The sequence below is a fragment of the Carassius auratus genome, chromosome 31, assembly GCF_003368295.1.
Source record: "Carassius auratus strain Wakin chromosome 31, ASM336829v1, whole genome shotgun sequence".
Classification (NCBI taxonomy): Eukaryota; Metazoa; Chordata; class Actinopteri; order Cypriniformes; family Cyprinidae; genus Carassius; species Carassius auratus.
Window position 1 is genome coordinate 26,248,368 of NC_039273.1, and position 15,024 is coordinate 26,263,391.

The window sequence follows — 15,024 nt, forward strand, 5'->3', positions numbered from 1 at the left end:
AATTATGTGCTCTCGTTTACCAGAGAGAGAGAGATAAATAAATCATCATTTGTCTCGCTGAGACGTGGTCTTGAAGGAGATTCCCGCGTGTGGTTTATTTGTGCAGCTTTGACTCTTTAGCCAAGTGTAAATTGAGCATAAATGCATAAAGGAATGTTATTTCAGGTTTAATCATTTGGCAGAAAAGAAATAAAGGAAATAATTAGGAAATCTATAGAAAATAGAACTCGTTTAGAACTGTATATTTGGACCTAAACGCTAAATATTAAACTTCGGCACGTAACCTGTCCCACACCATTTATGCTACGGATATGAATGACTCTTCAAATCACACGGCTTGGGTGTTTTTCTGTAAGATCTGACTTCATTTAGAAAATAATTGTATTATTATTATTATTTTTTTTTTTTTATAGAAACCTACAGTCTGACACATTTATTCAGAACATGTAAAAAAAATATATATTTTTTTGTTTTTTTTAATTTAATAGAGGCCTATAGCCACATGACACATTTATTTATTTATTTTTATTTATTTTTTTAAAGATAAATGTTTTTTTTTAAAGCAAATGTGTCATTCTAGGTTTCCAATAAAATGAACTTAAATCTAAAAAAATGAAATGAAAAAAATAAAAAAATGTCTCTAAGGTTTAAATGAATTTAGGAATTGAAATGTATTTTAGTTTTATTTGATTCTATTATTTTACTAAATGTGTTTTTATATTTTATTTTGGTTTTGATTTTATGACGAGAGCCTTATGCTTTACATGTGCTTGTTTCTACTCATTTGACTTGTTGATCCTCTGGTGTATCCGCTGTATGAAGAGCAGCTGTGCTCTCGTCCTTTGCTCCTTTGCTCTGTGTAACAGTCCGCTGTCACTGAGGAATGACGGGATCCTGACGGTGTCACAGCGTTCCTGACAGATGCTCCAGCCGTGTGTTTTCCGCGGTTTGTGGCGAGCATGTGTGAAACCATAAACAGGATCAGGATGCGAGATCACCTCAGTCCGTTCTCTTACAGCGCACTTGTAAACCTGACTTTTGGTTTTATAGTGCATGAAGCATCGCTCAATACGAGCTCATGAATCCGCTCCGGCTCTCCATAAAAGTTTTCACGCTTGCATGTTCAGATATTATGTATTCTTTCTGCTAACTTTTGATCCCGTGCCATTTGTATGGTATTGTGTTTGGCTCGGGGGGTTCGCTCGGTGTCGATCATCTTTTGGTTTTTACAGACTGATGGTGGAGGTTCATCCAGCCAAGTCAAATAAACACCCGCGAATGTGAAACCAGCTCTTGGCAGAGCGGAGCCTCGTCGTTTCGCGAGCTGGGAATTTTTATGTTCCATTTTCACTTGACAGTCTAGACGTTTTATAACGTTGGGAGGAATTCTGCTGGCCTTGAGTTTCTGTCAAGACTCTCTTGTGCTCACAGTCCTGGTTTTAAGTGCTGTGAAACATGTGCTAAACTTGTGTGATGGCTGCGTTTGAGTCCTTATTCTCTGGTTTTTGGATATTGTGATAAAAGTCAGAGTGTCTTAGTACTTTAAAAAGTTCAGATTTAAGATCCCATTAAAATGGGATATAAATATGGCGTTTATGAGTTAAACTGCGTTATGTTCTGCTTTGTGTCTTTCAGTAATTGAGTGATATCACAGGAGTCGTATCAAATAAGAAAGACCTGCTTTGTGGCGTTTTATTGGAAAGCTTTTTGCTACTGTTAATTTACTAATTGATCAAACTTGCAGTTTTCAGATAAAACAGATGAAAAAAAATCCCACAGACTTGCGTGAAAACATATATTACCTTGGCAATAGTTTTTAAAGGGGTCATATATGTGTTAATGAATGTTACGGTTAGGGTTATTTATTTATTTTTTTTTATTTAACATTTTATTTTACTTTTTAGGAATAAGAAATCACACCTTGTTCAGTACAGCTATTTTTCGATGCTATCTGATTTATTTTATTTTATCTGTTTATTTAATTTTATTTTTTTGAGTCTAACACAAATTCTTTAGACGATATATTTATTTTTTAAAAAAAGATATATATATATATATATATATATATATTTTTTTTTATTTATTTATTTATTTTTTTTTTTAAGGAATAACAATCTGTTTTTATATGCAGTCTGACATCATTTGGCAAATTATTTAAAGTTTTATTGTTTATTTTATTTTAAAAGAAGTCTGACAATATTTCTTCAGAAGGTATTATATATATATATATATATATATATATATATATATATATATATATATATATATATATAAATTGTTTTGTTTTTTTGAGAAGAGTAATTCTATAATTTTTCCAAATGATTTAATTAGTTTCTATTTATTTTGCTACATGATGCTAATCTGTGTTATCTGCATAGCCTGTGAGATATTCCCCATCTGAAGCCATACATTTCATGTTGGATGAATTATGTTTGGTAATGAAGCAGGATGGTTCTGTGTCCCGTGAAACTCAGAAACACAGAATCTCTCATTCGGGCTCTTGCAGGGTCCCAGCCGTGAACTCTTGACCTTTCCAGCTCACCCAACAGTCTTTGTATTTTGACTTAAGGAGGAGGTCAGAGTCACGTCCCCCTCCCAAAGCCTCCCGATGGCCATCCAGCCGGCCTCTTTCTCACCGCCGCGGCGTCTGAGACCGGTCTGGGGTTAATGCACCGCTGCACAGCTTTGTCTCTGGATTAATGAAGTGAAGACAATCAGCGTTCACGCCGAAGATGACCATCCCACCACAGCCTTAACGTCTCCCAGTGGCTTTTTTTGCCCATGTGTCAGAACTTGTGAGGAAATGACTACATCTACCTCTGCCTTTCTAACTGGATGTGACGTTAGATGAGAGACGAGAATGTCACTGATAATTAAAATGGAAGGGAGATCAAAGCTGGCAGCAGGATCGTGTGCCGCTCAGAGCTGAATACGCTGAAAAAGCCTTTTATATTCCACACTTCAGTCTCTCAATTTATATTTAAAGAGAAAACGAGATGTCGGATTCTATTTCAAATTTGAACTGCATATATATATATTTTTATTGCATTTCTAAATTAAAATAATTAAGCATAATAATAATATAAATAATACATATATTTTATATTTATATACATTTCTTTCTATTTTATATATTACACAAGTCTAAAAATGATATAGTATTATATTTATATAAAAATCATTATTTATAATGATATTGCTACTACTAATAATATTGTTCTAGTATTTATATAATGTAGTATTATAATAATAAAGTATGCGTTTTTATATAAAGGTATTTATATACATGCCATTATTTATAATGATACTGCTAGAACTAATAATAATATTTTTATTAATTTTATGTAGTTTTTAAAATAAGGATATACATATAAATATCAATATGTAATAATAATAATGTATGTGTTTATGTATAGTTTTTATATAAAGATTTCTGTATAAATTATATAATAATACTTCTAAATAAAATATTCTTGTTTTTTATAATATTTTAATAATGCAGTATTGCAATAATAAAGTAGTATATATAATATTTTAATATAATGATATTTATATAAGTGTCAAATATGTATGTACATATTCAAATGAAATGACAGAAAAATAATAGTTAATTTATTAAATGGTTTTTGTATAATGGTTGAAGAACACTTTATTTCTCTATAGAATGATTTAAGTGTGTGTGTGTGTGTGTGTGTGTGTGTGTGTGTGTGTGTGTGAGTGTATGAGGTCCAGTGTGTTTGTTTGTGTGTGTGTGTGTGTGTGTGTGTGTGTGTGTGAGTGTGTGAGTGTGTGAGTGTAGTGTGTGCGTGTGTGTTTGTGTGAGTGTATGAGGTCCTGTGTGTGTGTGTGTGTGTGTGTGTGTGAGTAAGTGAGTGTATGAGGTCCTGTGTGTGTGTGTGGGTTTGAGAGAGTGTGTGATGTCCATCGTGTGAGTGTGTGAGTGTGAGATGTCCAGTGTGTGTGTGTGTGTGAGTGAGTCTGATGTAAACTCTAAGCGCTCAGGCCCTCTAGTGTCAGAGCCGGAGAGCGCAGGGATGCTGAGATTTACAGCCACAGAGCAGCAGCACTGAGTGGGAAGCTCATGATATGAATTAGATGAAGTTTTATTGTATCATCATAAAACTTGGCAAAGTCAGCTGCACCCTTGCTCTTTTTTTTTTTTTGTTTCAGACAATTCATCAGAAAGAGCGGATCCTCTGTGGATCGATGAGTCCGGACCCGTCGTGTCAGACTCTCAAGGTGCATCCTGGGATATGAAGCTGTTTGAATAACCTTTCCGTGCTTGTGTCGTTCCAGTGTTGAGTATCCGTGGCGCTCAGGAGGAGGAGTCTCCCGACGCCCAGCTGATGCGATTGGACAACATGCTGCTGGCGGAGGGCGTGTCCGGGCCGGAGAAAGGGGGCGGGTCTGCGGCGGCAGCGGCGGCGGCGGCGGCTTCGGCTGGAGTCGGAGCAGATAACTCAGCCGAACACTCAGATTACAGAGCCAAACTCACCCAGATCCGCCAGATCTACCACACCGAGCTGGAGAAGTACGAACAGGTCAGACAACTGCAGAACATGTGCTACAGGACAGTACGTGGAAAAAACATATTGACAGACAGATTCTGAAAGCTTCTAGCGCTTTTACAGGGGATGCTGCTCACTAACAATAATATTAGTGAAAACTGTGCTTGAATAACTCAATTTGAATTCTATTTTATATCATATAAAAGATAGTTATATAAATAAAATTATTTACAATAATATTGAACTTATAGTGATAATACTGAACTGAATTGAACTGAGTAATACTCTATTATCTTCTGCTTTAAACTGTTATTTTAGTATCTTAGAGATGCATTATAATTTAAGTAAAAATTTTAGTAATTTTGTAATTTTTTTTGTAATTTTTAATATTTTTTTTATTTGCCTGTGTTATTTATTTTTATTTTGTTTTAGCTTAAGTTATTTTAGTACGTCAAGTTGAACAAAACTAAAACGAGAAAATTGTATTTTATTTTATTTTATTTACATTTCAATTAGCATTTATTTTCTGTCAAGTAAGCAACATTTTTGAATGGTTTTTATTTTAGTGTCATAAATAAATATATTCACTATAACAACCCTGCTAACTACAGTCTAAATAAAATAATAATAATTCATAAATTGATACATTTTACAACATAAACACTGTTTGTTTGATTGTATAACTTTTCTATTAATCTGAATTTGTGAGGATTTCACTGATATATTAAACATCATAAAACTTTGTCATATTCAAAACCAGAGAGATTTTTTGACTGATAGAAGTCATTTTTATTTTATTTGGATAAACATTCACTGAAGAATCATGTGATGTAACACCAGCAACGTATACACTTCAATTTATCTCATCATTTAGATTAGTGCAACATCTGTTTGACTGCTCTTGTTGTGTGTGTGTGTGTGTGTGTGTGTGTGTGTGTGTGTGTGTGTGTGTGTGTGTGTGTTTGTGGCTCAGCAGGCAGCCTTTCCATCCCAGAGTCTGTCAGATCAGATGATGATGTGAAGAGTGTGTTTGAGATGCTCTGGGTGTTTCAGCAGCTCAGATGTGATTTCACACACACACACACACACACACACACACACACACCCTCCTGTTTTACTGTCTGAGACGCCTCACAGAGGTCTGTCCGGTGTCACTGCTGACAGAACAGCGTTCCCACGCTCATGGAAAACCAGGAAGGAGCAGAGAATGTTCAGAATGTGATGCAGGTTAACAGGGTTGAGAAATGAGAAAGAAATGCAAAGATTCTGATTCCTCCGATTCTTGGATTAGTTTTAATGAAAAAACTTTACTAAAGAAAAATGATATTTTTGGTAACATCCACTGCAGGGTTATTAATCTTTCTTATAAATTATAAAATGAATTAATATTATTAAACTGTTTTTTGTTAACTGAAAAATGCTTAAATAAAATATAAATATTAGATGAGAAATTTAAATGTATTGCAGTTAGTTGCCAAGGCAAGATTGGAAAAACTAAAATTATTAACTGGAAATACATAAATAAATAAATAAATAAATAAAGCTGAATTAAATTGCACCTAAATTGTAATATTTAATAATAATAATAATAATAATAATAATAATAATAATACCAATAAAAAAAATATTACTTTTAACTAAAATAAAAATGAAAACTGGAAATAAAACATTAAAAGTATGAAAGAAAAACGATATAACTAGTTGCTTATTAGTATGCATGTTACTAGCATATTGGCTGTTTATTACTTCTAAAGCACTTTTTCTTTATAACCATATTATATAACCATAATCCTACCCAAAATTAACAACTACCTGACTTAATAATTAATAAGCCGTAACAAGGAGATTATTGAGGCTAAAGTTGTAGTTAATAGTTAGTTAACAGTGAATATTGGACCTTAAAATAAAGTATGACCAAATTAAAAATACAAAAATTCACTTGGGCTGATTCAATGAGTGAGTCGTTAGATCGATTCAAAGCAGTCGCTCGTGAGTTTTAGACAGATTTCTGAGCCTTTTAGTTGATTTATTCATCAGAAGTGATTGGTTGGTGAATCAGACGGCACTGCTCACGCTGTGTGTGTGTGTGTGTGTGTGTTGTTAGAGAGGACAGTGCAGCAGAAAGACGCTTCGGCTATTTGTTGTTCTGTTGTATCATTTCACAGCGTCAGAGTCTTTCTGTCTCATCACATTCAATTCAGACCTCAAGCACAGAACTCTGGGAGAAAAACAAGCTCAGCTGAACATCATTTCTCTGGCTGTGTTGCTGTGGAGAAGAAGTGCAGAACACACTGTCAGAGTAGTTTAGGACGGTGCTCCAGCTGAACTTCAACAACTATTAACAGAAATGTTCATGAAAACAGAAGCTTCAGAATGTTATGCTTCAAAATCCTGTATTTTTCAGGAAGATATGTTGCACCGGGTCAAAAAAAACAATAAGTTGCATTGGTGTAGAAGTCACATTTTATTATTACATTCAAAAATAATATTAAATACCAGTAAATGAAATGACACGTTTACAGACATTTTTAACTCCATAAATGTGTTTTAGTTGCTCTCACTTCACAACCAAACCTTTAATTCCTGTGGAGTTTAGCTCTAAGCAAAACCAAACACATCTGAGTTTGCTGATCAATGTCTTCAGGATCGATAGGAAATCACAGGTAGGTTTGTTTGATTAGGGTTGGAGCTAAACTCTGCAGGAAAGTGGATCTCGCGAGCCAGATTTGAGGATCACTCCTTTAAAGGGTTAGTTCATTTCCAGAATCAAAATTCCTGATCATTTACTCACCCCCATGTCTTCCAAGATCTTCATGTCTTTCTGTCTTCAGTCACAAAGAAATGAAGCTTTAGGTTAAGAAAATGAGCGAAGCTTTCTCTAGATAAGAGCCTTATTCCTCGGCCCTTTGAATCTGCACTGAAACTGCAGTTTAACCTTCAGCACCCCCAGTCTTCATTGAAGTCCATTATACGGAGAAACATCCTGGAACGCTTTCTTCAAAAACCTTCATTTCTCTGCGACTGAAGAAAGACAGACATGGACATCTTGGAAGAGATATACAAATACACTTGTGCTCACATACTAACCTCATTCAGCATGCTTTGTGTTTTTGATGTTAATTGCATTAAATAAGTTGCTTTGGAATATATGTTGCATCATTCCAGGCGAATAAAAAAAAGTGAGATATTTGGGGAAATATGGTACTCCGTGGCTTGAAATTAAACTTTTTTTTATTTATTTAGATCTTTTTTTAATGATTAGAAATTCTTGAAGGAAGTTCATTACTACTAAATTAATTGCATTATTATATAAGTCGCTTTGGAATATGAGTTGCAACCCGTTTTAAATTTAAAGTTATTCTGAAAATACAGTTATCCAAGGTCTTAAATTAATGATTAAAATACAGAAGGGAATACTATATATGTTTAAGAGTGTGTGAATGTGTTTGGTGCTGAGATCAGGCGGCCGTAGGACTCGACTGGTTAAAGTCATCAGCGTCCTGTGAGCATCTTTCATCCCTAAGTGCGAGTATCAGTGCCTTCTGTACTGGCTCTCAGTGCGGTCAGACACTAGATCCATCGCTGATGATAAAGCGTACGGACAGAGGAGAGGTGATGTACTGAAATGCATTCTGGGACAGGGCCAGGTGTCCTCTGTTTGTTTGTTCACAAAAGGACATTAATAGCTGTCATAGAGGACCGCACACACACACTCACACACACACACACACACACACGGACGAAAACGCCCTTCATCATCCGCTCTGTAACTGTTGTTGTGGTCTTCCCATGACTCTCTCTGCTCTCTCACTCATCTGTTTGTGTGAGTAATGAGAATCTCAAGCCAATGAGGCCATTTCAGAATTAAGTCACAATATTGTAAGTGTAACGACTCTGTCATCTTAATTTTTATGCGTGATTAATGAAGTCTATGGAGGAATGAGGGCTCGGGAGATGGATGAGTTTTTATAGATATCACTGCATTAAAATACAAAAAATACAAAATTAAACAGGCTGTTGTTGTTTCTGTATGCAAATGAGCTCTGTCATGATTGGCTAGTGACAAAAAGTTACTTAAAACTGTACTGAATTGTTGATATGCAAAGGTGGGTGGCCACATGTTAATGAGCTCACAGTTGTGATGTCATAACCTTTATGGTAACTGAATAAGGAGCTAAAAGTCCTGACTAAACCCTGTTTTCCATGCTATGAGCCCTTGAACCTGTTTCTGTAAGCCGTATCTTGTTATGGTAACATGCATGTGTCTGTGTTTTTTTTCCTCTTTCCAGGCATGTAACGAGTTCACGACCCATGTGATGAACCTGCTGAGAGAGCAGTCTCGCACACGGCCCATCTCACCCAAAGAGATCGAGCGCATGGTCAACATCATCCACCGCAAGTTCAGCTCCATCCAGATGCAGCTCAAGCAGAGCACCTGCGAGGCCGTCATGATCCTGCGCTCCCGCTTCCTCGACGCCAGGTCCGTGCATTTGTTTCATGCATTTGAGCACAAATCCACTCGTGATCAAACTCCGTGCTCTGATTCTTTTCTATGTTCAGCGCTAAGCCTGTAACTATCACATCCATGTCAGCAAACACTCCTGCGCTTTATTTGCACATGTTTGATTTCCTGTTTCCCTTTAGTGCTGCATGCATACCCACACACACGCTTTGCTATGTTGAGTCCATCCCTTTCTTAATGTAATCGCTTGTTCTCTTTGAAACGTGCCTGGGATTTGCATACATTTCTGTGCGGATAAATCACGCTGGAAGCCTGGAGTCGGAGGCATAACATTTAAATGAGCTTCATGTTTCCTCGAGCATGCTCAGTTCCTCTGATTAATCCTCTCTCCGGCTGAGACCATGCTGGGCTCATTTGCATTTAGTGAAGAGGGGTTTTGGGGAGGAAATCGGCTCACCCTCTGTTCCGGCCCTTCAGTGCTGCATATGTAACAGCCCTGAGATGAGCTCTTAACCCACAGATGAGTGATGCAGAGAGGAGGTTGAATTCATTGGCACCCAAAGCTAAATTTACGCTGGTTTTAAAGCTCTTCTCTTTGAGGATGTGTGGGGTCTGCTTTATTCTTTCTTTCATGCATTGAAGCATCTGCCTGCTGGATTTGTCTTTGCACACTTACATGAAATAGGCTGCAAAATATGGCCTTATTCTATTAAACCAAACTAAATATTACATGTGCTGCTTTAATTTACACGTATTTCATGTATTTCATGTTACCAATATAGATTGGGATTAATATGTTATTGTTGTTGTTTCCAGAAAACTTTTAAATAAAGACTATAATTATAATACTATAAATCAATAAAATTCAAATAATAAAATAAAAATGATTTTCGAAATCAAATGATATCACATGAATTGAAATAAAACATATTTAAATAAACCGGTAGCAGTGTTGCATATTCAGTTTAAATCAAGCTATCACTCAGTATAAAGTAAAATTAAAGTAAATGTAAATGAATAAAAAATGAATTTGAAATAAAATGGAATGAAATATAATAAATTGAAATAAATACATACATATTCAGTTTAAATCAGTCTATTTCTCAGTATAAGTAGAGGTAAATGAAAATTCATTAAAAACAGAAAAATTATTTTGAAATAAAATGATATAAAATTAAATTAAATAAATTGAAATACATAGGTAACAGGGTTGCATATTCAGTTTAAATTAAGCTATCTCTCAGTTTATATACAATATCATTATTGATCAAATTATTGTTTATTTCCACAAAAAAAATAAAGAACAAATATTTTTTTGAGAATTTTTCTGACAGTATTCGTGGTAAGAGGGTTGAATAGTAGCTTTTACCTTTAATTTACTTTTACTTTGTTTACTTTATACTGATAGATTGATTTACTTTTCGTGTTAGGCTTTATGATTTATCCAATTTATTTATCTACTCTTTCTATATTTACCGAAAAGCATGAAGTATATGCAACAATCAAAACCGCACAAATTCTGCCAAGAAGTCCAGTTCTGATTGGTTTAGTTCTGTGTTGCTCTCTCTGTCTGAACAGGAGGAAAAGACGAAACTTCAACAAACAGGCCACAGAGATCCTGAACGAATATTTCTACTCTCATCTCAGTAACCCGTATCCCAGCGAGGAGGCCAAAGAAGAGCTGGCCAAGAAGTGTTCGATCACCGTCTCGCAGGTACGACTCTGAAAACATCCGTTCACTTCATTAATATAGTACCCACAAATCCTTCTACTGCTCTCTCACAGTTCAGTGATAGTAATGGGTCTTTAATATTCAGTATGGCATGTTTAGCATATTTATATACCATGCAATTAAAAAAAAATAAAATACCATAGAGAGTTACAGTTGCATGCTTTCTAAAAATGCCATCCAGGTAGGCAGCACGCCAGATATCGAGAAAAACATCCGATGTTTGTTTCTACCTGTTTTGCATGTCAAATATATCAGAAAAACACACGAGAGTTCAGCCCGATGCAACTCGAAAACAAAATCATTTGCAGCATGGCACCGCATGCCTCTTAGCATTTTTCATCTGCTGCGCTAAATGCATAATGCATTCTAAACTATTTAATAAATTTAGCTGAAATGATTGTATGATGCATTTAGGCCTGGTTTTGAGTCAGACTCGTGGGATGAGTGATGACTGCCGCGCTCTTTGTAATATAGAAACACCTTTAGCCTCTCGCGGGAACGGGAAGCTTAGCCGCAGGATTGATTAGCTTTTCATGGTAATGGTGTTTATCATTAGCGCAAAGCCTCATCCGCTGCTGTATTAGCCGTAATGGGCGTTAGTGTGTGTTGAGTGATTGCTGTCAGTGTATACTGTGATCATAGCTGCCAGCGTGTAAGTGATCATTTATTTTAATGTTAGTGTGTGTGTGTGTGTGTGTGTGTCCATCATAGTTAGACCTCTGTCCTTGTGGCCATCACAAGTATTGTCAATAGCATCCTTCATTGTCGCGAAGTCTACCAGCCACTGTTGCATTTTGGTCATATGTGCTGTGATCAGAATATGCTATCACAATAAAACTAAAAATCAAAAATATAGGCTCTTGTGCACGTTTTAGTCCACGATTTGTAGTATCTTGACATTTAAATATTTTTTTACTTTTTTAGCAGTAGTTCAAACTCTTATAGCAAGGATTGCACATTAAGTGTGTAATTGGTTGTGCATTTCATTTTTCTACACTGCAAAAAAGTATCGCTCAAAAATTGCTGGTAAAATTCACAAATCACTATAAAGAAATTACAAGTAACCCTTTAATTAAATGTGAAGTTTTCAGGTAGAAAGACTGAAATAGCATTTTTCGTGCTCCAATAATGTTTTATTTAAAATGACGTTTTTTTTTTCAGTGCTGTTTCTGCCGGCCATTGTGGAGGTGTTCATGCAGATTTTAAATATTATTTTTTATAAACAATATATATATATATATATATATATATATATATATATATATATATATATATACATATATATATATATATATATATATATACATATATATATATATATATATATATATATATATATATACATATATATATATATATATATATATATATATATATATATATATATATATATATATATATATTTGTTGACGCACAGAAAATACTATTTCAGTCTTTCTGCTTAAAATTGTCACATGGAAATTTTACATGATCTCACTATGTTGTGATGCTTTTTTTTTTTTTTTTTTGTCAAAAAAATATCTGAACTTGTAACACTTAGATTAAAAAAAGAATCAAGAAGAAGAAAAGGCTAAAGAATTTAAAATTGTGAATGCATTGAACTATGATATTCAATGCATTGTGTGTACAATATACAATACTCTTTAAAGTTTGGGATCAGTATGATGTTAATAAAAGAACAGAAATACTTCTTTTCACCAAGGAAAATGTTAAATTGCTCCAAAGTGACAGTAAAGGCATTTCTAATGTTACAAAATATTTTATTTTAAATAAATGCTGTTCTTTTGAATTTGCCATTCATCAGAGAATCATGAAAAAACATTAATGTTCCAACAAAAATATGAAGCAGCTCAACTGTTTTCAAGATGAATAATAATCAGAAATTATTCTTGATCATTAAATAATCATATTTTCATGATTTCTGAAGATCATATGACACTGAACACTGGAGGAATGATGCTGATAATTCAGCTGTACATCACATAAATAAATTAGATTCTAACAGATATTCACATAGAAAACAGTTATTTTAAATTGTAATAATATATCACCATTTTTTATGTATTTTTGATTTTAAAAAATGCAGCCTTGGTGAGCAAAAACTTACCGACCCCAAACCTTTAAATAATATACTGTACATATTTGCGTACTACAAATGATTATTGCATGATGTAATGTGTGACTAGTGTGTCATGTTGCATCTAAGAACCGGTTTATTTTTTCCGTTGTCCATCATGGTTTGCATGCATGGGGTTCAAGAGGACACGGTTTTGGAAAACACATGTCTTGACAATGTTTTTGTGGGCAGGTTTCCAACTGGTTCGGAAACAAACGGATCCGATATAAGAAGAACATCGGAAAATTCCAGGAAGAGGCCAACATATACGCGGCCAGAACGGCTGTGAACGCGGCGAGTGTGTCGGCACATGGCAGTCAGGCCAACTCCCCGTCCACTCCAAACTCAGCAGGTGAGACCCTATAAACTCAGTCTACACTCATTCCCATGATGCCTGATGAGGGGCGGGGCTTCATACAGCGTACAGCTGGAGAGCTGATGTCACACTGTGTTAGGCAAGAAGACTTTTCTGTATGTGGAGCTGAAAACTATGTTTTCTCCTGAATCAGGACGAGGGCTCTGTGGGTCACAGCATGTCCTGCTCCTGTCTCCACTCGGAGGACTCGTCCAGTTAAAACACACTGCTTTGTGCTCGGTTAAAGCTGTGAGAACATATGACCATAGACAAATGAAAACAAGACAATAAATCACACTGTCAAAGTATTAAACATACACTACAGTTCAAGAGTTTGGGGTCGGTAAGATATTTATGTTCTGGAAAAAAAAAGTTCACCGAGGTTGCATTTATTTGATTTAAATTATGTTATATTGTGAAATAGTTACGGTTGAAAATATTTAAGACTACTTTTTATTTTTATTAAATTTATTGTAAACTGTAATTTATTTCTGTGATGCACAGCTGAATTTTTTAGCATCATTCCTCCAGTCTTCACATGATCTTCAGACATCATGAAAATATGATGATTTACTGCTCAAGAAACATTTCTGATTATTATCAATGCTGGAATATCAAATATCAATGAAGTTGTGCTGCATAATATTTCTGCTTCCACCATCGTACATTTAATTTTTTACGATTCTTTGACGAATAGAAGGTTCAAAAGAACTGCCTTTATTTGAAATATACATATTTTAATAACATTATAAAAGTCTTCACTGTCTTTTAAAAAAAATAAAATAAATTGTACTGACCCCAAACTTTTGAACGGTAGTCTAACTTTAGTGTAAAAGTTATGGATTCTTATGCAAATGTGAATGTTGACTCAAGATTAATCAAATATTTTACACGTTTTTTCTCACAAACATGTTTTTTAGATTAAAACGGCTTCGGCTCTCTCTGGGTCTGTTGTCTTGAAATCGTATTGCCTTTGGACTGAAAAAAAGAAATTCTGTTATTATTCTAAGCTCAAGCCAAATATGCACATATCTGAGTTTTTGTCATATCGTCAGCTTTCTCTCTCCTGCTTAGCATGGATTCTTGATCTTTGTCTTCTTTATGGGCTGCCGGATCTCATGCTCTGAAGAGCTTATCTTACTATAACTCTGAATTTCTGCTCTCTTGAATTCTTCAGACTGATTTCTCTGGCTTGTTCTGTCTCTCTCTGTCGTGTCTGTGCACCTCTCAGGTTCTGCTGGCTCTTTTAACATGTCAAACTCTGGCGATTTGTTTATGAGTGTTCAGTCTCTGAATGGGGACTCGTACCAGGGCTCTCAGGTGGGAGCCAATGTGCAGTCACAGGTATAGTGTCTCTAATTCACTAAACAACCCTTAGCGCACACACACTACAGGTCATGTCATGGGGTGTAGCAACATGCTAAACATTTCCAGTATGTGTGTGTGTTTTAAGTAAAATCATGATGTAGGAAAATAAATATGTTTAAAAGATTTTCTTCTTCAAGGTTCTGTTTCTTAAGCTTGTGAACTGCCTGTCTGTCTACTGCCTACATAGGAAGCTGACTGAAATTGAACCTGATTTGAAATGCTCTACATAGACAGTTGTGGTCGACCGATATATCGCCGATATTTGTCCTTTTCCACACTCTTTCTCTTGTTCGTCGTCATCTAACACGGATAGAAGTCTATCTAATAATCAGATAGAATGGTTACACAAAGGAATTGATGTATACATTTTTTATTCATTTATTTTTTAATCAATTGTCAAATTATTTATTAATTATATCTGCTTTATATCGGTTATATATCATACCGATATATCAGCCGATATTTGGAATTGCTTTTGTTATT

The 15,024-nt window shown here is 34.9% G+C and overlaps 1 protein-coding gene across 2 annotated transcripts in view; it reads left to right on the top strand.

Moving 5' to 3' along the window:
- Positions 1–15,024, top strand: part of LOC113050992 (pre-B-cell leukemia transcription factor 1-like) — a 70,633-nt gene that overhangs the window by 49,653 nt on the left and 5,956 nt on the right. Inside the window, exons 3-7 of one of the 2 annotated variants that reach the window (XM_026214532.1) lie at positions 4,297–4,541; positions 8,798–8,988; positions 10,549–10,684; positions 13,011–13,170; positions 14,405–14,517. In XM_026214532.1, the coding sequence (XP_026070317.1) occupies positions 4,297–4,541; positions 8,798–8,988; positions 10,549–10,684; positions 13,011–13,170; positions 14,405–14,517 (845 nt within the window). The remainder of the gene's footprint in view (positions 1–4,296; positions 4,542–8,797; positions 8,989–10,548; positions 10,685–13,010; positions 13,171–14,404; positions 14,518–15,024) is intronic. The other variant, XM_026214533.1, reaches the window with a different exon arrangement.